General features: G+C 33.7%; 2 protein-coding genes across 2 annotated transcripts in view; one reads left to right on the plus strand and one right to left on the minus strand.

The window, feature by feature from the left end:
- Positions 1–222: 222 nt before the first annotated feature.
- Positions 223–22793, plus strand: part of BRCA2 (BRCA2 DNA repair associated) — a gene marked incomplete at its 5' end in the record, with an annotated part of 41237 nt that continues 18666 nt past the window's right edge. The window contains 14 exons of the mRNA XM_083362430.1: positions 223–301; positions 1737–1982; positions 4140–4230; positions 7062–7093; positions 7186–7226; positions 7309–7420; positions 9990–10045; positions 10127–10241; positions 10778–11827; positions 12787–17352; positions 18289–18384; positions 19389–19458; positions 20084–20475; positions 22122–22315. Coding sequence (XP_083218556.1) covers positions 223–301; positions 1737–1982; positions 4140–4230; positions 7062–7093; positions 7186–7226; positions 7309–7420; positions 9990–10045; positions 10127–10241; positions 10778–11827; positions 12787–17352; positions 18289–18384; positions 19389–19458; positions 20084–20475; positions 22122–22315 — 7140 coding nt within the window. The remainder of the gene's footprint in view (positions 302–1736; positions 1983–4139; positions 4231–7061; positions 7094–7185; positions 7227–7308; positions 7421–9989; positions 10046–10126; positions 10242–10777; positions 11828–12786; positions 17353–18288; positions 18385–19388; positions 19459–20083; positions 20476–22121; positions 22316–22793) is intronic.
- N4BP2L1 (NEDD4 binding protein 2 like 1) overlaps positions 22137–22793 on the minus strand; it is a 33836-nt gene continuing 33179 nt past the window's right edge. Inside the window, exon 6 of the transcript XR_014492503.1 lies at positions 22137–22271. The gene's annotated coding sequence lies outside the window, so the exon portion shown is untranslated. The remainder of the gene's footprint in view (positions 22272–22793) is intronic.

A 22793-nucleotide genomic window follows, 5' to 3' on the forward strand; every position in this document is an offset into this window, starting at 1 on the left:
TATTTTTATATAACCTATAAATTATACAGCTTTATTTTATCTTATAGGTTTATTCATGATGTTAGTGCTGTAACTATAAATGTTTGCGTTTCTTGTGGGGAGGGTATATGATGACAAAACAATGTAGAAGAAAAAGAAATAGAATTTCTGTCAAATATGATAAATTAATATAATTTTGAGAATCTTTATTTTGCAGACTTTCTTAATTGTATCAGCAGTGTAATGGATAAGAAAAATGTTGATACATCTGCAAAGAAGCCATCTTTGTTTGAAATATTCAAAACACAATACATCGAATCAGGTACTATTTGAATTCAAACTGCTTTTGGCTGGGGCGGGGAGGTGGGAAGGGAATGCTTTTTTCTTTGCACACCAGCCACGCCAGGTATGCCTCGGCAGTAGTGGGAGGAAGAAAACAGCAGCAAAAGTCGAAGGAGTCAGCAGAGAATCAAAAGAGCATAAATGGTGGTCAGATAGACAGGTGGCAGTTGCAGCGCCCTTGTGGTTGCAAGTGTGGATAGAGTGCCAAGAGTCCAAATTTTGACCAAATATTGGAACAGGTTGTAAGTCCCTTAATTCAGTACCATTGTGCTCTGAACAGTCGCTGAAGAAATTGTAAGTCGAGGACAGCCTATTTGAAGCTTTTTCCTTGAAATATGATTTACAAAATTACCTTTGTAAATAGTACATTGCAAGTTCATTTTCTATAGGTGATACAATGTATCTTATAGTAGATATTATTTCCTACTTGTTCTGGAGACAAGATTGAAATTATTTTGATATTCCTTGGTCTGAGAGGGGATAGCTGCTTCCCCAGTTTCAGAATGACAAGTTAGAAAAAGAGTTAAAGAAAACTTAGGAAGATTGGTATGCAATTAAGATGAAACTGCACACTTAATTGTAGCTACTGCCAGGGTTCTCAGGTTTTTTCACTTTTTTTCTGTTATTGTCTGTGATTATAAATAATATTAATGTGTGATAAACCATAATTATTTTATTAATATATTATTATATATTAGCAAATATATTGAGAAGGAAAAGGTGGGATTACAACAGCTCCAGCAATTGAGCTGTTTCCCAATTGGCAATAACATATTTATTTATTTTATTTATTTATTTATTTAGTTAGTTAGTTATATTTATATACCGCCCTATTCCCTGAGGACTCAGGGTGGTTTACAGGGAATTAAAAATCCAAAATACAAAAATTAAGAACCAAATTAAAAAATATTAAATTGACCCTGTACTCAATTAAAAAGAACCCCAAATTAAAAATTTCTCCTCAGTCTGGGCCCAAGAGCTCGAAGAGCCAGGTCTTCAGGCCCCGGCGGAATGATCGGAGGTCGGGGGCAGTTCTCAGCTCCACCGGCAGCTGGTTCCAGAGGGCAGGCGCTCCCACCGAGAAGGCCCTATCCCTGGGTGTCACCCGCCGGCAATCTCTTACCGGCGGGACCCTGAGCAGACCCTGCCTGTGGGAGCGCACTGGGCGAAGGGCGTTTGATGCCGGCAGCAGGTGTTCCCTCAGATATACATTCACTGGAGACTTTGTTTCTCTTTCTAAAGCCTTCCAGTGATTTGGCATGGAGGTGAATCTTTCTGCTGATAACAGAGAAGCTTGTAGTTAGTTGTTAGTTACTTCTATGTAAAATTTAGTGGAAACAATTATTAATCTAGTAATAATCATTAAATTATAACTTGAAACATATATTAAATAATGCATTAACTGATTTTCTTAGACCTAGGACCAATAAGTCTCAATTGGTTTGAAGAACTCAGTTCAGAAGCTCCACCTTATGATGTGAAAAAAACAGAGGACTCCTTACACAAAATTATGGATCAAAATATTTTCAAAACCCCAAAAGGGAAGTTGTCTATAAATAACTCATCAGTATCAACTCCCATGATTTTCAAAGACCGGAATAAAAATTTAAAAACATTTACTTCTCCTATAGAAAAATCAGCTCAGTCCAGTGAAGAAACAGGTAAGAAATAATATGTAACCAAAATTGTAAACATTTTTGCATGTGTAGCATTTACAAAATGGATGTAGTATGAAAATGAAATGTTACAATGCAGATACCTTTTCTATGGAAATTGTACTTTTCTGGCTATATAAAGGTCCACAAGTAGAAAAGTGACTAATTTGGGGGATATTAGGTGTCAGCTCAAACATTGTGGTTCGTATAAAGCTGGAATGTTGGGTTGATAATTATAAAACAACAGCTTTTGTCCTATCTCCATAAAAGCATGAAACAATAGAAGACAATTTCAACCATTTCTGGGTATAAACTGAAAGTGTATAGACCTGGATTTCATCCTGGATATATATTGTCTAGTGTGTACTAGGTAATCTATATTTCAACTTTTTGCTTGCATCTGGAAGGCAACATTCATTGATCTAGGAACAGAGCATTTTGTTTCCTTCAAAACCTTTCTCTTTCTACAGTGGTAGATCAGTTTCAAAAATCGTTTGAGCTAGGAATAGTTGAGGTATTTCAAGGGAAGTCTGGCCATGAAGCACAACAGGAAAGGGATCATCCAGATTCTCTAAAATACCATATTTGGAGCAATGGTTCAAAGGACTTCTGTAAGTTGCAATTATGCTTGGAATGGCATAGTTGGGAGGAAATGGAATTCTCTGAAATTCATTTCTGAATCACTAAATGTTCCATATTCTTAATTAGTACTCTAACCTCTGAAGCATTTTCAACATTGTAATGTTTTGTTAAAATTATATTTAACATCTGTATCTTTAGAATATTCTTGGGGCTTCATATGTTTTATTAATCATTACTATTTACTCAGGACACAATGGCTCAGGGGTTAAAAACATTGAGCTTGAAAGCTGACAGTCGGGTTCAAGACCCGAGCGCCACACAACAGGGTGAGCTCCCATTCTTGCCCTAGCTTCTGCCCATCTAGCAGTTCGAAAGCATGCAAATGCAAGTAGATTAATAGGTATCACTTTGGTGGGAAGGTAACAACATTCTGTGTGCCTTCGGCGTATAGCCATGCTGGCCACATAACCACATAAAATGTCTTAGGATAAAGCCCTTCGGCCAAGAAACAGTCACAACTGGACAGGAAAATCTTTATCTTTTATATTCACTCACTTTATTTAAAATATAGATTTGCAAAATCTCTAAACTGTTTTATAGATTTAATCTTTTGTGTTCTTTGAATATCATTCTTTAAGTTTCCAAAATGGTAATACCCACCAATAAGAAGAAATTGACAGCAAATTCAGAGTAACCAAGCCAGTGTGTAACTGGTACTGAAAGGGGGGAAGTCCCATATTTAAATCCCATTTCCTCTGTGGAATTCACTAACTCATTCAATTACTATTGCTCAAGTGAACTTAACCCACAAGAGTGGGTTTTGAAGGATAAATAAAAAGAATAGAGATCCTAGTGTTTGCCATTTTGAGATCTTAAAGGAAAAATAGAATGTAGATGGAGATTAAGTTGAGGTAGGATTGGTGGTCTATAAATTTTATAAATAAATAAATCTAGTAATTACTACTATCAAATATTTAACTTCACTATTTTCTCATAAATTTGTAAGTTTTAGTTAAACAAATGGTTTTGCTATTTCTGGTAAAATTATTTAATTTTATAGTCAAAGATTAAATTATAACATACACATAATATTAGTGACAGGGTCTCATTTCTATAAGCCAGGGGTGTCAAACTTGCAACGTCATGTGACGTGTCACAACATTTCATGACTTTTTTCCCACTGCTGGCAATGGGGTGGGCGTGGTTTAGCCATGACGCATCTGGTCCACGGGCCAGCAGTTTGACACCCCTGCTATAAGCAGTTTTAATTCTCAAGAAGGCTATTAACTTACATAGCTAAAATTCCAAAAGCCCTTAAGGAGAAGGAAAACACTTCCATTTTTGGCTGAACTAGATCCTGGATTATTAGATTTTATTTAAACTGATTTAACTTAAAAGGGGGAAAGAGCATAGGCAAAGAGGGCAATGGAATTGTGAGGCTAGAAATGGTTTAAATGGTTACAAAATGGTTAAGTAACAAACTTACTTCCTGTAGCCTTCAAGATTAAATTAGACAAATGTAGAAAAAAATTGGAACTATCAGTGAAAGAGGGGTTTTTTGCTTACATTTCTTTGATACAGGTAAAACTTTCTGTGAAATGCCTAGACTGAGGACACAAGTGGATGAATCAAATGAAGGAATGAAACTTTCTAGTTCCTGTGTCATTGCAAGGTGCATCTCATTTCTTTATCTGTGGTGCTGATGCAAATATAGATCTTGTCTATAACAACACAAAAAAAATTCCATTATTACAGCTAAATTTACCTTTTAAATCAAGGTAATATCACAGTGCTTGGGCATATTCATGATGATTTCTTAGCATCATTTTTTGGAAGTTATTTGCTATTGCCTTTTAGAGTTGACAAAGAGAGACTGACTAAAATCACTCAGCTGGCTTTGCATCTGAGGAAAGACTAGAATTCAGTCTCTTGGTTTCTAGCCTGATGCCTTTAACCAACCAAACTAGCAAATTGGCTCACTGCTACACCAGGTGATTCTACATGGCAACAAGTGCCTCAGAATTTAGCTGTTTAATTATTTGGTATATTGAAATGAATTTAGTAACACTGGTATGGATACATTTTCTGGAGGTATAAGAAATAGCCAAGCAAATTAGGGCACAATGTGTAAAAAACAATGTAGCTATATCTAGTTAACATTTATTTCTTTCAGTATATATTTCTCTGAACCTTTTTGCTGTTGCAAAACATCTTTTCTCTGACTTTTTCATGCAGTATTTTTGTTCTCCATTTCTAAGAATCTCTTCAACTCCATCAACACAATTTTCTGCTTTTTTCTCCCCACCCAACAAAAAGGGCAGAAACACATTCTTATATTCCACTATAACCCCAAATAATTTCAATACTTTTATTTTTAATAGTTTTCATTCTGCTGGACGATCTTGTTTAGTGTTTTTCACTTATTAAAAATGTTTCCACCAAATCATTCTGCATTTTTTTCTTATTTAATTTTAATTTTACTTCTTCTTTAAATATATATTTTTCTGACTACCTATTTCTTTTAATACAACATATTTCCTAATTTTTTTAACAATCATCTTCCTATATGCACCTATCTTGCAGCTTTCACTTCATTACTCTACCATTATTCTTTTTTCATACTCTCCCTTAGCATTACTCCATACATTTCTGAAGCATTTGTAGCATACTTTTTTTCACTCTGTTCCAAACAACTTTCACACGTACTTTCATTATGTCTAATTTCCATTCATTCTGTTAGAAGATCAATTGATTTTCCATCACTACTACAAAGATTCATAGTCGTGCTTTATTTTCCTGCAGTAATTCAGTCTTCTTTTTCTTTTCTTTTTTTTACATTTTTCCTTCTAAGGTTGCATAATAATCTTTCTTGATAGTTCTAAGTTGTTGTATATCCCACATTCAGAACCTCTCATCATTCTTGTATCCATTATTTAAACAGTATTGGTCTTTAATTGTATAAAAGCAAATCAATTAAGCTTTTCAATTAAATTGTGGGTGTGTATGTATACATACAGGGATGTGTTGGCTCAGTGGATTAGGATGCTGAGCTTGTCAATCAGAAGGTTGGCAGTTTGGCGGGTCGAATCCCGAGTGCCGCGTAACAGAGTGAGCGCCTGTTACTCGTCCCAGCTTCTGCCAACCTAGCAGTTCGAAAGCATGTAAAAATGCAAGTAGAAAAATAGGGACCACTACGGTGGGAAGGTAACAGCATTCCGTGCGCCTTTGGTGTCTAGTCATGCCGGCCACATGACCACGGAAACGGTCCTCGGACAAACGCTGGCTCTTCGGCTTTGAAACGGAGATGAGCACCGGCCCCTAGAATCGGAAACGACTAGCACATATGTGCGGGGGAACCTTTACCTTTTACCTTTATGTATACATACACATGCACACATACACATGCTTAAACCATATATTTGAACAACATTTCCCAAGCAAATCTTCAAAAATATACAAATTATTATTTTCATTAATTTTTGGATCTCTGAACAGTCCAGTCACTTTTTCTTTATTTTCCATTTCCTATCTGCCCTATCCTATCTATATTTCATATTACCACACAGGTTTTCAGTGAGAATGTTCCACAATTATACCCAAACTCATCCTTGCTCATTTTTTATCACAATGTGTTGAACAGGAACAGCTATCACTGAATTTCTATTTTCATATACACCAACAACAGTCCAGATTACATGGATCCATACCTTATGACAACATTTTAGCTATTTCATTTATAGTTAAATTTACATTTCCCTATATGTATTTATCAACTCTACAAAATCAGCTCACATTCATAGAGATTATCTCATTTCAACCTATAAACCACTTATACATACAGTACATTTTTCTTTATATGCCATGGCTGTCAACAGATAGACCCATTTTTTGTAGAACATAGATTTGAACAGTTGAGGTTTTCGCCTACCAGTATGTTAGAATGGGAAAGAAATACACTAGCTAACTAATTTTAATCATGGCCATGTCACATTTACCATTATCTTTTAAGAACAGTGTTAATCAGTTTGGACACATTCTGATCTAAATAAATGCAATCAAAGCCTAATATTACCCCGCTATTCCTCTAGTGTAGGTGCTCCACAGATTTTGGTGCAAGCCAGTATACTGTTGCCTATATTCCACCAACTAATAAGTATATATGCTGCAATGACATACCCCTGTGGTACTTATGATATGTAAATTTTCCTAAAGAAAAATTCTGATAGGTAAATATACTTCTGCAGAAAGATAAGAAAATAATTACCTTCAAACTATGATATAAAGTTATTGTTGCTTTTGGAGAAATTAAAATGACTAATAAAGGACTGTACTTGGTCTCAGTGCTATAGAATCAGGAGCTCTCAGATTATTCATATTGACTTTAAAATATGATTTTAGATGAGATGGATGTATGGACATTGTTCATTTTTTTAAGTTATATAAATTAAAATTGTGTTTAAGGATGCTTTTGATTTAAATAACTATTTTTTCTTTATATTTCAGTCCAGTTGTACAAGAAAAACAAAATAATTATGGTAAATATTAATGTCTTTATTGCACTGAAAGTTGTATTAGTTTATAAATAGATGCTTATACTAAGAATTGATACCTTCTTTTATATTTTCAGTACTAAATGAAAGTTTATTACAAACACCCAAGATTTTTGAGGTAATTTTATTCTAAAATATTTTAATTATGAGAATACCATATGTTTGTGTGTGTGTGTAAATAGTTGTTCACTATATTTTAGGTTCAGACACAGAAATGCATCTCTGAGAGCTTGGGAGCAGAGGCAGATCCTAATATGTCTTGGTCAAGTTCATTAGCAACACCTCCTACACTTTCTCCAACTGTCATAATAGGTAATGAAAGTAACATGCTTATGACAAAGCTGTGGGGATAAAGAACAGTAAATACAGAGTAGCCACAAGGGAAAGACATTTTGCAATTGTAATTAATATAGATTGTTATTGAAATTATTGTTCTTTTGAAATCAGTTGATAATTATTAGTCATATACTTATTTCATTTTCAATATTGTTAAAGAAGTAGAAATAGAATCAGTGGGGTATACTGGTTACTGTGATGGACAATAAGTGAGAAAATGCAATTTGAGTACCGTATTTTCCGGCGTATAAGACTACTTTTTAACCCATGAAAATCTTCTCAAAAGTCAGGGGTCGTCTTATACGCCGGGTGCTGAAAATTTAGGGACAGGGCTGGCTGGAAAACCTGGAGCGGATCTCCCATTTAGTCTGCTCAGGGAAACCGGGACCAATTGGAGAAGAAGCTGCAGTCTGTGATTTTTTACAGGCTGGGGTCTGGGCGTCTTTCCTTCTAAAGTTGAAGAGCAGCTGTAGTATATCCCAACTTGAAAGGCAGGTGGGGAAGGCAGCAGCCAGAGCAGCGGCTTAGCTCTAAGGACACATTTGACTCAGGAACTGGGCGGGCTGGCTGGAAAACCTGGAGCGGATCTCCCATTTGGTCTTTTTTTAAAAAAATCTCATTTATATCCTGCCCTTCTCCGAAGACTCAGGGTAGCTTACAATTTAAAGCACAAATCAATGTGCTTAGCAATAGCCTTCATTCTGTGTATATGCCTGTTTATTAGGGCTTTCACCATCACCACCCCCCAAGCAGCATTATTACAAAGTCAGCTTATTGCCCCCAACAATCTGGGTCCTCATTTTACCTACCTTGGAAGGAGAGAAAGCTGAGTCAACCTTGAGCCTGGTGGGATGCGAACCTGCACTAATTGCAGGCAGCTGGTGTTATTTAAGGCTCTGTGCAGGGAAATCTTTAGAGTGAATTAGGAAAAGTGAAAAAGTGAATTAGGAAAATAGGGAACGGTTGCTGGAATTGGGTATGTGTAGCTTAACGAAGAGAAGGGTGAGGGGTGACATGATAGCAGTGATCCAATATCTCGGGCTGCCACAAAGCAGAGGGAGCCAAGCTATTCTCCAAAGCACCTGAAAGCAGGACAAGAAGCAATGGATGGAACCTAGTCAAGGAGAGAAGCAACCTAGAACTAAGGAGAAACTTCCTGACAGTTAGAACAATTAACCAGTGGAACAATCTGCCTCCAGAAGTGGTGAATGCTCCAATACTGGAAGTTTTTAAGAAGAGACTGGCCAGCCATTTGTCTGAAATGGTATAGGGTTTCCTGCCTTAGCAGGGGGTTGGACTAGAGGACCTCCAAGGTCCCCTCCAACTACTACTACTACTTCTTCTTCTTCTTCTTCTTCTTCTTCTTCTTCTTCTTCTTCTTCTTCTTCTTCTTCTTCTTCTTCTTCTTCTTCTTCTTCTTCTTCTCCCCTCCAACTTCTTCTTATTATTGTTGTTGTTGTTGTTTAATCCACTTGCACTGTTTTATGTTTACATGTTTGATGACAAACAGCCTTATGTTTATAAGTGACAGTTTTCCTACTAAGCACCTGCATGTCATAAGCATTTGAATTAAAATTACCATATTAAAATCAAATCTGATGTTTTTTAATTTTTATTTGGTGTGCGTTGGAAGAGGGGTAATCTTATACGGCGAGTATAGCCCAAACCCTATAATTTAACAGGAAATGTAGGGGGTTGTCTTATACGCCCAGTCGTCTTATACGCCGGAAAATACGGTACATCATCAGCCACTTCTTCCTGGTTAACTTGGAGCCAGCTGCTGTCTCTCAGTCCACCATACTTTAATAGCAGGAATTATAGTTAGTTGAGTTCCTGAATGAAAGACTGAGTATAAGTAAATATGAAATCAAATGTATTGTTAAAAGTTTGGTTAAATTGAATAATTACAGGTCTACTACAAGTAGTCCTTGTCTTATGACTATAATTGACCCGAGACGTACAGTCATAAGTCACCGTGGCGGGGGTTAAACTATCATGTGACCAATTTTTCAGTATTTTTGGAGAAGTCTTTAAGTGAATCCATTTTACTCGGTGGTTTTTCCTGAAAACAGGACTTAAATACCGGAAAACTGGCAAACAAACATCAAAAAATTGTGATCATATGACTGTGGGATGCTGCAAATAATCATGTGCAATGAGCCAGTGCCAAGCACCCAAAATGCAATTATGTGGCTATTGTTTGTGTGGGGGATTTGTCATAACTTCAAACAGTCACTAAATGACTGATTGTAAATCAAGGACTATCTGAGGAAAGATAACTAAAAGAGATAAATATGGTTGGATCTATATTTACACATAATTCATTGTAATCATTGCAAGTGGTTGCATTGCTCAAGCTTAATATACGTGCCAATAGTTTTATTAGAGTATTTCATTGTTCAGTTTATTTTATTAAATATGTTCTGAATTTTGGAATAAAATCCTCAGAAAGCTTCACTAAATACAAGTTTGACATAAAACATTGATTTCTACCAATGAGTCTCAGAATAGCTACAAATAATATGTATTGTCATTTGAATTGTAGAAAGAAGAAATGATTCCGTTTGTGGAACAAAGATCCATAATGAAATAATTGATACTGTAAGTAAAGAATCAGTATTTTTTGGTATTAGAATTTTTTATGTAGTTTATCAATTAATTTTTCATTGTTTTGATTTTTAGATCATGTATGGTATTTTTTCCAAATATGAGAAAAGTCTCAAGAGCAATAATATTAATAGGCAATCTTCATCAGGTGTTGAAATTTCACATGCAGAAATGGACAGCAAAATCCACAGTAAGCATTTGTCTTTTATTAGCATTTCCTACCTCTTGGTTTGCTTCTTTTTCTTTAAGATTTTTATTTATTAAATATTAGAATATGTTTTTAGGATATGGTATTTGTTTATTTTTGTCTAATAAATGAACCATAATTGATAATATTTTGGATAGCGGTAGCTTTAATAGGCAGACCAGATAAGACAATATGACCATATGAACTAATTCTACTTTGTTGCAAAGTTACATTAACAAACTCTTGCCAATCTGAAAGTACTTCTGAATCTCTTGCCCCACCCACATTCCTGCTGCAAGATAATTTATTTTCCTGTTCCTTGGCTATGTCTCCTTGCCCTGTTTCCCAAGGTTACTCCCATATACCATTACAGATGGTTAGTTTCAAACAGGTATTAGATTTCCATGTACAAATAACTTCATTAATATTTCATAAGCCTTTACTTAGATTTTATGATTGAATTCTCATATAACATTTTGTTACCAAATTTCTATAGTGGGATTTTACTTCTGATGCTGTTGCTTTGCTATTATTTACAGATCTTGAAAGTTTTTTAAATGAGACTTTTGATAAGAATGCATTTCCGGCTAAGCTACATGGATACCAAAAGCCATTAAATGTATCAAAGGATGAAGATAATTGTGATGGAACAAATGATTTTTCTCTGAATATTGCCAACAGCAGAGTTTTTCTTAAAAAAATAAACTCGGTTGAGGAGAATAAAAAAGCTCTTTTTTATAAAAAGAATCATGAAGAACTTGAAGGAGAATATGAAATGATTAAGGCTTCTAACGAAAGTAGTAATGAAATAAAATATGAAAGAAAGTTAAAATCTTCTAAATGTAACCTGAATATAAATGTCCCAGAAATACAGAATGCAGTGAATAGAAAGAAGAATACGCCATCATCTTTGCTTTGTCCATGGTCTCAGTTGGACTTGTCTGGTCTTGAAATAACACAACTTGAAAAAAAATTCATGAAGGGCATTAGTTCATCTTCTACCTTACAGGTCAAGAAAAGTTCTCCTGGTAGCCCATCATCTGTCAAAAAAGAATGCAGTAGTCCTAAAATAGTAAAATCATATATGTTAAACTCAACATGTCTAATACAAGATAGTAAGATGAATTCTCCGAAAAAGTTATTCGTTTCCGAAAATTCCCCTTTATTAATTAAGAATGATTCAATGTCATTGAAACACGCTGAGGATGAGGAGTTTTCTTTTGTAAATTTTTCAGAGAATAATTATTTCTTAAAGAGCAGAACTGTAAGAGAATTCTCAGAAGCCCAAAGTAGTTGCTCTGATTTCTCAAGAAAGGATGAAAGTTCTTCTGGCCATCTTTTTGGTAATATTTCAAATCAAGCTTCTACTGATGACAGACAACACACAAAATCAAGCTTGAAAAATATTAGCTCACTTTCCAGTTTGAAAAGGCGGCCCAAAAAATTCATTTATCCTCTAAACAATTCTCTAGTTCATCGGGAAGAAGGAACTACACCGAGAGATGGATCTCTTACTTGTTTTGTGCCAGTGTGTACAAATTTAGAAACTGGTATCTCTGAACTTTCTGAAATCCTAATCAAGAATGAAGGTACAATATTTATATTCCTTTGTGTATTGACTTCTAAAACTTAAATCTGAAAATTCCATATGTGTCTCATTGTGATTTCTGTTTACTGCATTGAAAAGGTCTACTAAAATATACTGTATATATGTTAATATTGCTGAAGTCATTTTCAGGTAGATAAAATAAGAAAGTATGGTTAATTTTAAGAACAAAAAAATAGTGGAATTTCAGATACTATCAGGAGGCTTGTTTTGTTCTATTTGAGGCTTATCAGGTATACACAGCCCATAGAGCTTTGGGGTCTTAGTAATTGACAATTGACTAGCTTCAGATAGAATGAAAGTGATCATATACCGCCTCCTGCTGATCAATATCTGTAAAAATAACACACCTTAAAAATAAAGGAATTTCCCCCCTTTCTTCCATCTCTGGATGGAGAAAGGTTTCTCTAAGAACTAATAAAGAGAAAGGTTTCTCTAAGAACTAATAAAGAGGAAGGTACATTACAAAAGTAGAGTGTAATTTCAAATATTTCTAGAAAAAAGTACTTGATTTTGCTAAGAACATGTTACTGTATTCCAGTTATTTATTGTATGTTGAAAAGATACACATTTTATTTTTTAAAAATCAACTCTACCATTATGTTCTATTGGGGTGGTTTTGTAGGGAAATCAGAATGAAAAACCTGCATCTTGTTCAGATAGGTATGACTGAAAAAGATTTAAATATCTCAGAGAAAGCTGTTTTTTGGTAAATACAAATATGTTGTTTAATCTATAAATATAAATGCATAGAAATGTTTTAATATCTGATGGTTTTTCAAATGTAGAATAAAAATCTGTAATTCAGATATATAATTGTGGCTTCCCAGCTGACATCCTGAAAAAATGGCTTTAGTACAATATCATACTACAGAAATTTACAATATGTTTCTATTGATATCATTTTAATTAACATCCCTGTTATAATTAAATTTCTTACAGGACTAATTAAAAGTGCTGATAATCATTCCACAAAAGCAAGCAAGCAGATAGAGTCTGAAAAATGCTATACATCTGCTAACATGTTATATGAAACTCCAGGTAGTAAAAAGTCAAATATCAAACATAACACTACTGATAGTTCATCACTACTTGTAAAAAATAATATGAAGAAAGAAACTGTGATGTTTTCTAGAGATATTGCTGCTAATTATCAAACGGAAGCAGCTAAAAAAGGACTCCATGAAATCTGTGACAGTAATACTTGTGTGGATAGAAAGACTGATTTCCCAAATTGTAGTTCATCACAAGAAGCATTTATTGAAGAATGTACAGAGCCAATGCAAGTATCAGAAACAGAAAATAAACAAGTAACCTTGGAATTAACTGCACAATTTTTGGACAGTGGTATTCACTCAACAAAAGCATCAAAATGTAAAACTATGGTATTGGAGAAAGGAATGGATACAAAACTGTCTCCATTACTAAGTTTAAATGGTAATAAGCAGAGAGAGTTAGGATGTCTTTGCCATACGAAAATCCAGAAATTCAAAGGTTTTAAGACTGCATCTGATAAACAGATAGTGCTATCTGCTGATAAAATCAGAAAAGGCAAATTATTGTTCAAGGATATAGAAGATCAACTTCCTGAAGACTTTCAGAAGGAAGAAAAAGGTGCTATTTCAAGTAAAAATAAACAGGAAAATACTGAGAATTTTTCAGTTGGACAAAATGAACTAAACAAACATGCATGTAACTTTTTACCTGTTTCTGATTCTGTGGTGAATTCTATTCACTCAAATGATACGAAAAATTGTTTTCCTGAATATGACAATAAGTCTGTTCAAAATGTGCTTAAAAAACAGCACTCTGAAGAAAAACAAAATTTAACAGCAAGCCAAGTAGCTGAAATTATTGAACTTTCTAATATATTGGAAGAAACAGACAGTCAATTTGAATTTACTCAGTTTAGAAAACACAAGACTAAGATGTACAATAACACTAACGAGACTAGATGTTTTGATAAAAAATGTTTAAATTCTAAGAGTTGGAAAGATACAGGATTTGTGGATGATTTTGTGCAAAAGAATCCAGGTGATAATCTGTCCTTTAAGCATATAGATTCTGGTGATTGTAATGTTGGCAGACAAAGCAATGAGCAGGTTATATTGCTGAAATCAAATAGAAAAGAAAATAAATGTTTTGTCCAAGTTATTTCAGATCCCTTACTGCCTGATCTGGGAAATCATAGTTCAGTTAAGAACAAAAATGAGATTACAAGAAGAGCTACAGAATTAGCCAGCAATATGAATGGAATGGGTGAAATATTGAACTCCTATAAAATAGAAACTGATGGCTCAAACAAATGCAATAGGTGGCATATGCCTATGAAAGAAATAGATATTGATTGGCCTCAGAAAGCCAAAAAAGGAACCGCTGGATATATCATACAAGATACCACAAAAGATACAATTGCTTTTGTAAAAGAAGACACAGAAAATAGGTTAAAAGATGTGGACAGCCGTAAAGATGGTGTTGTCCAGATTACTAGCACCACAGAAGTTAACTTGAAAATTATTCAAAAATATTCTGTACATGTATCAGAAAATGAATTGTTATCCACTAAAAATCAAAATGCTTTACCCGTACATCATTTTGTAAATTGTGGGGAAACTTGCTGTAACAATAATTGCCCAGAAACTTTGTCTGATCTAACATGCTTAGTTGAAGTTGCTAAAACCGAAAAAAATACTTGGAGTGATGCAGGTGCAAAAGAAAGCTTTATTTCAGAACAAGAGAAAAAAGTAAATAAGCCGGAAAAAAAATATTTTCTACAGAGCATTCACACTGTTACTGATAGGAAAATATTTGCAGAAAAAAGTAAGAGACTTAATTTCTTGATTGGCTCTGATATACAGGAAGAGATAAATAGTATGTCATACTGCAAAAGGAAGACAAATGCTAGCCATAAAGAAGTTATCCCGTCTATGAAAGACAGTACAGAATTAAATCAGACTGAAATCTTTTTTGGATGCAACCATGAGAATGTCTCTGAAACCAGGGAAAAACAAACTAATGGCTTTCATACAGCTAGTGGTAAGCAAATTACATTTACTGACAAATCTTTACTTAAAGCAAGGCATCTTCTTTCAGAAGAAGCTCTCTTTTTTGGAAATATGAATAATATTGGTAATCTTATAAAACCTAGTGTTGAAGATTCAGTAAAAAAAAAATTTAAATTTGGAGAAGGAGCTGAAAAATGTAGAGAAATTGGACATTCTAAAGATAATTTTGAAGATTCTTTGGGTGTGCTGTCAAATACGGTTAGACAGGACTTAAAGAGTGGACTGGCCTTGAATATAAATGCATCTGAATCACATTTTAATGAAGGGGGGAAAAACAGTATTTTGGAAGAAGCATGTAAAAATCAAGATTCAAAATGTGATTTACATTTAGTGGATACTGGCACCTTACAGAAATATCCAACTAATGAAGAAACCTCAACTTCAAAACAATTGAAAGTTAGTCCAGCTGCATTCAGTTTCAAAACAGCAAGTGGTAAAGCTGTTAAAGTTTCTCCACAGGCATTAGAAAATGCCCAACAATTTCTTCATAAAAACTACAGTAACCTGGAATCTCACTCTGAAACAAATAAATGTAATACATTAGGAAATTCTTTGGATGCTTTTGGTAGTAAAAACTGCATTACGTCTGGTTACTTGAATGTACAGAAGTTGCCAATGGGATATTCAGATGTATCCCAGTTTCCTATAACCAAAGAATTGTGTAGAACGGCCCAAGCATTACCATGTGGTATGCCCATGTTGGACACTGTCTCTGAATCAAATTGTGCAACTTCAGATGAAAATTTTGAAATGGGCACATGTTTTAACAGCAGGGTTTCCACCAAAGGGAACTGTATATCAGATTTGTCTACTGATAAATGCATGTTTTTTAGCACAGCAAGTGGTAAGCCTGTTCAGTTATCTAAAGAATCACTGAATAAAGCAAGACAACTTTTTTCTGAAATTGAACCTAATTTATCAGATCACAATTTCAGCTGTAATGAGATACATTCTGTGAAGAACATGAATGCAACTGAGTCAGATGTTAATGCAGAAACTAATGTCAACATATCTGGAGAAACCTGTGGAAATGAAAATTGGATGACACCAAAGCATAGCTTGCTTTTCTTGGATATTAGCACCTTAGGAAAATCCTCAACTAATGGAGAAAATGACTCCCCTTCAAAACAGGTGAAAGCTAGACCAGTTGCATTCAGTTTCAAAACAGCGAGTGGTAAAACTGATAATGTTTCTCAGGAAGCATTAAAAAATGCCCAACACTTTCTTCATAAAAATCTCAATAACTTAGAATCTCAGTCTGAAGCAAATAAAGGTAATACCTTTGGAAGTTCTGATACTTTTCATAGCAGGGAGTGTATTGGTTCCAGCTATTTGAGTGTAGAGAAGATTCCAACGGAATATTCAGGCCTGTCCCAGTTTCCTATAACCAAAAAATTCTGTAAAAGTGCCCAAGCATCATCTTGTGTTGTACCCAAATCAATGGAATCTGTGGCTGAATTAAGTTGTAAAAATTCAGATGACTTTATTGAAATGCACATGGGTTCTGATATCCAGACTTCCAACAAAAAGAATTGCAAATCAGACTTTTCTATTGACAACTGTGGGTTTTTTAGCACAGCCAGTGGTAAACCTGTTCAGTTATCTAAAGAATCACTAAAGAAAGCAAGCCTACTTTTTTCTGAAATTGAATCTGATTTACCTGGTTATCAGAATTTTGTCCCAGATTGCAGTTATGATTACAACACAGTGACTTCTATACAAAAAAAAGTATTTCCCAGAGAAAATAAATTACATATATCCCAAAGAGAAAAAAATCCAAACGTAGAAGTACATTTAGGCATTCCATGTGATTTTAATACAGCATGTGGAAAACAGGTACAGATTTCTCAGAAGGCTCTCCAAAATGGTATGGGACTTTTAAAAGGATTTGATGATATGGGTATCAGTGTACGTGATTTCTTTGTTGATGAAAATTTAAATCAAACTCATACTTCTGCAACAAAAACTCCCATTGCAAAAATTAAACAGCAGCATGAAGCTAATTCATCTAAACCAAAGGAGAAATGTAAAACCAGAGAGAATCTGAATGAAAACGAAACTTCTAAATCCTTGCTAAATATTGAAATACCTATGTGCATCACTTCTGTTGAGAAATACAAGCAACCATTAGAATTCAAAAGAAGCTTTTCATCTTCAAAAGAAGTAATTGAACCTTTGACGATAAGCCGACCATGCCAAAGCAGAGTCAATACTAAATATGGAACAGAAAGGAATCCAGATTTTCTTTGTCCTGCTTATTCCCAGACTCCAGATAATTACTCAGCTATAGAAGCCACAGAAAGTGCAAAAGCTTTCATAAAAGATGACGATTTCACTGATTCAGAAGTACAAAGAAATATTCAGAAGTCTATCTTGACAGCTAATAATTCTCTGTTACGTACAAGAAGTGGGAAAAGACATATGGAAAAAGAAAACACATTTGGTAAGTACTTTTTTGCTTTCTTCAGCCTTAACATTCATTTAAGGTACTGAACAGTGAACACTGCCAATAACTCAGATTGATGTTCTACATAATTATTGACTTCAGTGAATAAAAATCTTTATTTCAAAAAACACAACGTCTCAGATTTCTGTTGCCAAAGGGTTGGCAGTATAGCAGTCGCATGAGTTTTAGTGAAGATTGATGGAAAAGTAGAGTAATAGCAGTAATAGCTGCTCTTATAAATATTCTACAGCTTTTATCCTATAAACAAAGTTCATGTTGAGAAGAAAAATATGCTGATAAGTTGGTAGTTATAGTATTCTTTCCTCCAGCTGTCCCCTGCACTAAACAAACCCTTTTGTTTAGTCATTCTATATTTTTATTGGATAATGAGAAATATTCATGTGAAGAATTGTGAATGTGTAATGTAAAATTTTCACATTCCTCCATAATTCAGGTTCAGATGACTACAACTATGTAGTCATCTACACCATACAATTTTTAACAATTGTATGGATTTTTTTAATCTCTTGCTTTCTGGGTTTTTGACCTCCCAGTCTGGAATTTTTGATAGCAAATGCCAAGATTAACCCAGGCTAGGAAACTAAAAAACATTTTTTTTAAAAAATACAGTGGGAAATCACTCATCTATATCTGAAAAAACATGGAAGGTTGTATTTGTGTAATCATCAGGAACTGAGCTTAATTAGAAGTTGGGTTTACTTGTAAATATTTTATTTACAAATATTTTGAAAAGTAATATTTATCTGTCTAGTACAGAAATACATAGTATCAATCCAAAATATTAATAGAATAAGCCTCATATTTTCAAAAGAAACCACTGCTATCTACATAAACGTGATTTAATAAATCAGTTAAATAGATGTTCCATAGAAATTTGTATTTATTGAATATGCATTTTTGAAATGTTCTCAGGACAACCTCCTATTAAAAGAAAGTTGCTGCCTGAATTTGATCAATCCGAAAAATCCAATAGATCATCTTTCAACTCTTCAAGAAGTTCTCCCTATGGTATTTTTTTGTTTTTCAGCCTATATCAGTCATCTCAAAGATATATACATTTTGTTTTCATTGGCACTCCTTTTCTTTTCTTGCTTGTTTTATAGTGCCTGCATATTTTTCTTGTTTTGGAGATTGACGTGTGAGGAACTACAGTGTAAAAAGTGAAGACATTGGTCCAGGGTTGTTGTTACCTGCTCATTCCAAGTGGTGGCTGAAGCCTTAGTTTAACTTTCCATCAGAACTCTAAACCCCAAACATGGTCTGAAAACTAACAGTCCATCAGGCATATGGGCAGACTATTCAGAGGGGAGGGAACAGTACTAGAAAATTGCAGGCCAGCCTGAGAGTGATCTTGGAAGGGACCTTGGAGGTCTTCTAGTCCAACCCCCTGCTTAGGCAGGAAACCCTACACATTTCAGATAAATGGTTGTCTAATGTCTTCTTAAACTTCTGTCTTTAAAAACAAGTTATGTTCCAGAACTCTGAGAAAAGCCATATTCCTATAGTAGTAAGTATAATCTTTAATATAGATATGCGAGCAGTATTTCAGATTAATTTTAAAATTGTGCCAGGGAGAGCATAATAGAAAAAATACAACCATGTTCCAAATTCTGCTTGCTTTTTCACTCATTCAAAAGTGGGACAGGTTTTTTTTTAATGTCAGGCATAGAATAACATATCTTAGGCACCCCAAGGATCTGGCTTGCAGAATAACAGCCCATAATTGTTTTCCATCTATGCTCGCCTATCTAAAAGCTGCTCTCAATAAATGGAAGCTGATGAAAACAATTCTACATCCTAATACATATCAGGTATTTACAGCAGGCATAGTGGTGATTAAGTTATACAAGTTTGACAATCGGTATTCAAATTAGTACAAATTTAACTAATTCTCCCCAAAATGTTCATGAGACAATTTTTTTAAAACTCAAGTAAAACTAATATTTATCATAAATATAGAAATCTATATTCTTTTAAATGTCATTTGATTCATAGAACTTATTTTTATTTAGGTATAATAAATGACAGGAAAAAAATGTCCAACAAGATCTCTTTAAAACCAGCAATCTGTGGAGCATTTAGGTAAGAGTAGATTGTCATTTCATTTAAGGTTTAATTTTTCTTTAACACAGGTTCTTTTGCTTGTCCAAAATTTTGCCCAAAGGTCTAAAGCAGTAGAATATATGATGGATGTGAAAAATCTTAGCTGACTAGATTGAATTTTCTAGATCATAGTAGCAAAACCAGTGTACTAAAGTATTAAGAAAAAGTGATTCAAGGAGGTATAGTTCTATTTGATTTATTGAATTTTATGCTAATTGTATAATATGTAATTTATAAACCATCAAAAAGGATATAATGAAGTTGTGTGTGTGTGTGTGTGTGTGTGTGTGTGTGTGTGTAGAGAGAGTTTTTATTTCATTTAATTTATTAATCAAATTTACACATCTCAATTCAAGAAACTGGGCAGTGCACAGCAGTAGGTATTATTTTTAAAAAATGCATTGAATAATCTTTGTAACATTGTTTTGGAAACTACTAGTTTCTTATTCAGTATTAATATAAGTTAATCACCAGTAAATTAAGTATGTGTGCAATACACGGCAGCTTAATTGTGTGAATTTCCTAGTCAAAGAGAGGGAAGATAAAAAGGAATTCTTGTTAGTTTTCCATTCACATTCTTATAAAAATGTTTTTATTTCTTCAGTTCCACAAATGAACGACAAGAAATACTGAATCCAAATTTTAGTATTCCACAAGAAGTTATGAAAGCATCTAAGTCTGGTGGTTTTTCAGAGCAGTCTTCAATTAAGTCATTGGCTCAGTTTGGAATGATCTTAACTGAGGAAAACAAACCACAAAATCATTATTCAGGGGGAAAAACTACCAAGATCTTTGTGCCTCCTTTTAAAATAAAATCAAGAACTTCAGAAGGTGAAATAAGCAGTGTCAAAGACCATCCCTCATTCAGTTGCAAAAGTATCAATGGAACTGAAGAATATAATCCAAAAGAAATTAACAAAACTTTCACTGAATCAGAAGAAGATAATTGTGCACGAATATCAGCTTTGGATTCAGGACGTAGTAAAATAGTTCAAGGTACATTGGATACTTCATTCTTCTTTTTATTTTGGCATGTATGTAATGTTACAATCATAACTTTTAATATCAAATACTTTATTTTTTTTAAAAGACCAGTGTTTAACCATTTTTTCCTACTACTTATAAGTTATTGCCAGGTCCATAATTATTGTCTTAAAACTCTTTATTATGACAAAAAAATGCCATTTAAGAAGCAAACATAGAACACATATACAAAATAACAATTAGACTTTCTTTTCTTTTTTTATTAAAGAGTTTTACAAAAAAATTTTTTTACAAAACATCCCCAAAACCCATCCACCCCAAACCCCCCTCCCCCCCACTTCCCAGAGCTGAATACAGGGTCATAAATATAATAATCATATTCTAACTAAAATTATCCATTATAAAATTAACCAAATTCATAATGTGCTTTAACTCCCCTTTAACATTGATACATTCAAATTATTAAAAACATAATAATAATAACTTAAACAAAAATATAATCAATACTAATACTAAAGTTAATAAAAATCTAAAATCTACTCGTAAGCTAAATGGAACTTTTTAGTCCCATATTTATTCTGAATATAATCTATCCATCTCCTCCAAACTGAAATATATCTTTCTTGCGAATGATCCTTCAAATAAGCAGAAATCTTAGACATTTCTGCAAGATTCGATACCTTAAGTATCCATTCTTCTATAGAAGGCAAACTATCCTTCTTCCAATATTGTCCCACCAGTAACCGTGCTGCTGTTATCAAGTTCAACATCAAATTAATTTCTTTAGTATCACCAGGGCTTTTTTTCTCATAGAACGCTCAGAATGGAGTTCTGGCACCTTTTTTGGATGGAACCTTGTAGGATAGGCAAGGCGGGTTGTATGACATGTGTGAGTTCCGGCACCTTTTTCTTATACAAAAAAAGCACTGAGTATCACAATCTACAATACCCAATAAAAACAATTGTGGAGAAAACTTTATCTTTCTCTTAAAAATCTTTTGGATGTTCCACCAAATTTTAATCCAAAAAGCTTTTATATTTCTGCAAGTCCACCACATATGAAAATAAGTAGCATCTAAACTACCGCATCTCCAGCATTTAGACTGTAGGTTAGGATACATGTTAGAAACAATTAGACTTTCAATTATGAAAATATACAGAAGTTATAGATATCAAATTCACAAATGTTATAATTTATTATGACTTCATAATCTTACCATTTCATTTCCTATTTTTTATATAAATGCCATTTCTAGACTGGGGAATTGCAGTTATACAATTTTATGTACTCTTTTTGAAATTTTATAATACTAGTCAAAGATATCTCTCCTATTAATTATTACAGATCTTTTTTTACCATGATAACTCAGAGTTACTTTTACCAAAGTAACTGATAAGTAAAGATTACAGAAATAGCATATTGATATTCAGAATTTTTGAAAACTGTTATTGGGCTAGGTTACACATCCTATAGGCACTAACAACACTGGTTTTGTTGGTGCACTAATGCTGAAAAAAGGACAATATATCTCTTATAATTGTTCACAGATGGTCCATATGTGATCTGCACTAATTAGAATTCAGGGTTGCTATCTTAGGCAAGTTTGTAATTTCTGTTTTAAATTAAAATAGCCATGACTTTATTAATACTTTGGCAGACATAACAAAAATGACACCATATCTTCAGTATGCCAGAAATCTGCAACAAATGAGAATTTCAAAGAAACAAGATCAAATAATTCATCCACAACCAGGCAGCCTGTACCTTCTGAAAAAGTCTTCTGGTCTTTGCAGAATTCCTTTAAAAGCTGCAGTCAAAGAGAAATTGCCTGACTTTTATTCCAATGAACAGGTAAGCATACTATCTATTAAGAGACTTATTATTAAAAATTATTTTGTCTGTGCATATACAACCTCTTTGGAATCTTAAGACATTAAATCTATAAACCAAAGTTTATAGTTACCAAAGTTATATCTTGTCTGGAAAATCTGGGAACTTGTTTTAGAAAATGCATGCTTTTTCATGGGTTAAAAGTGGTATACTGTAATAAGTTATTGTGTGCTGAAGCTGAAAAACAAAACTTGCTCATTTTGTCCAGTCATAGAGGGGACTTTATAGTTTGGTTATTTGCACAAAAAGCAAAAACAAAACTTTTACATAATACTTATTAGAGCCATTGATCAATTAATTGCCATAGATGGTATATATTACTTTTATTTTCTCCCTTAATCTTTTATTAACATCTTTCAATTTCTTATTTTTAATGTTTTTGAAACGTAAGATTTACAGTATATACAGTATGTATGTTTGTAACCAATTTCCCCATCAT

Source organism: Vipera ursinii (assembly GCF_947247035.1).
Source record: "Vipera ursinii genome assembly, chromosome: 4".
Lineage (NCBI taxonomy): Eukaryota > Metazoa > Chordata > Lepidosauria > Squamata > Viperidae > Vipera > Vipera ursinii.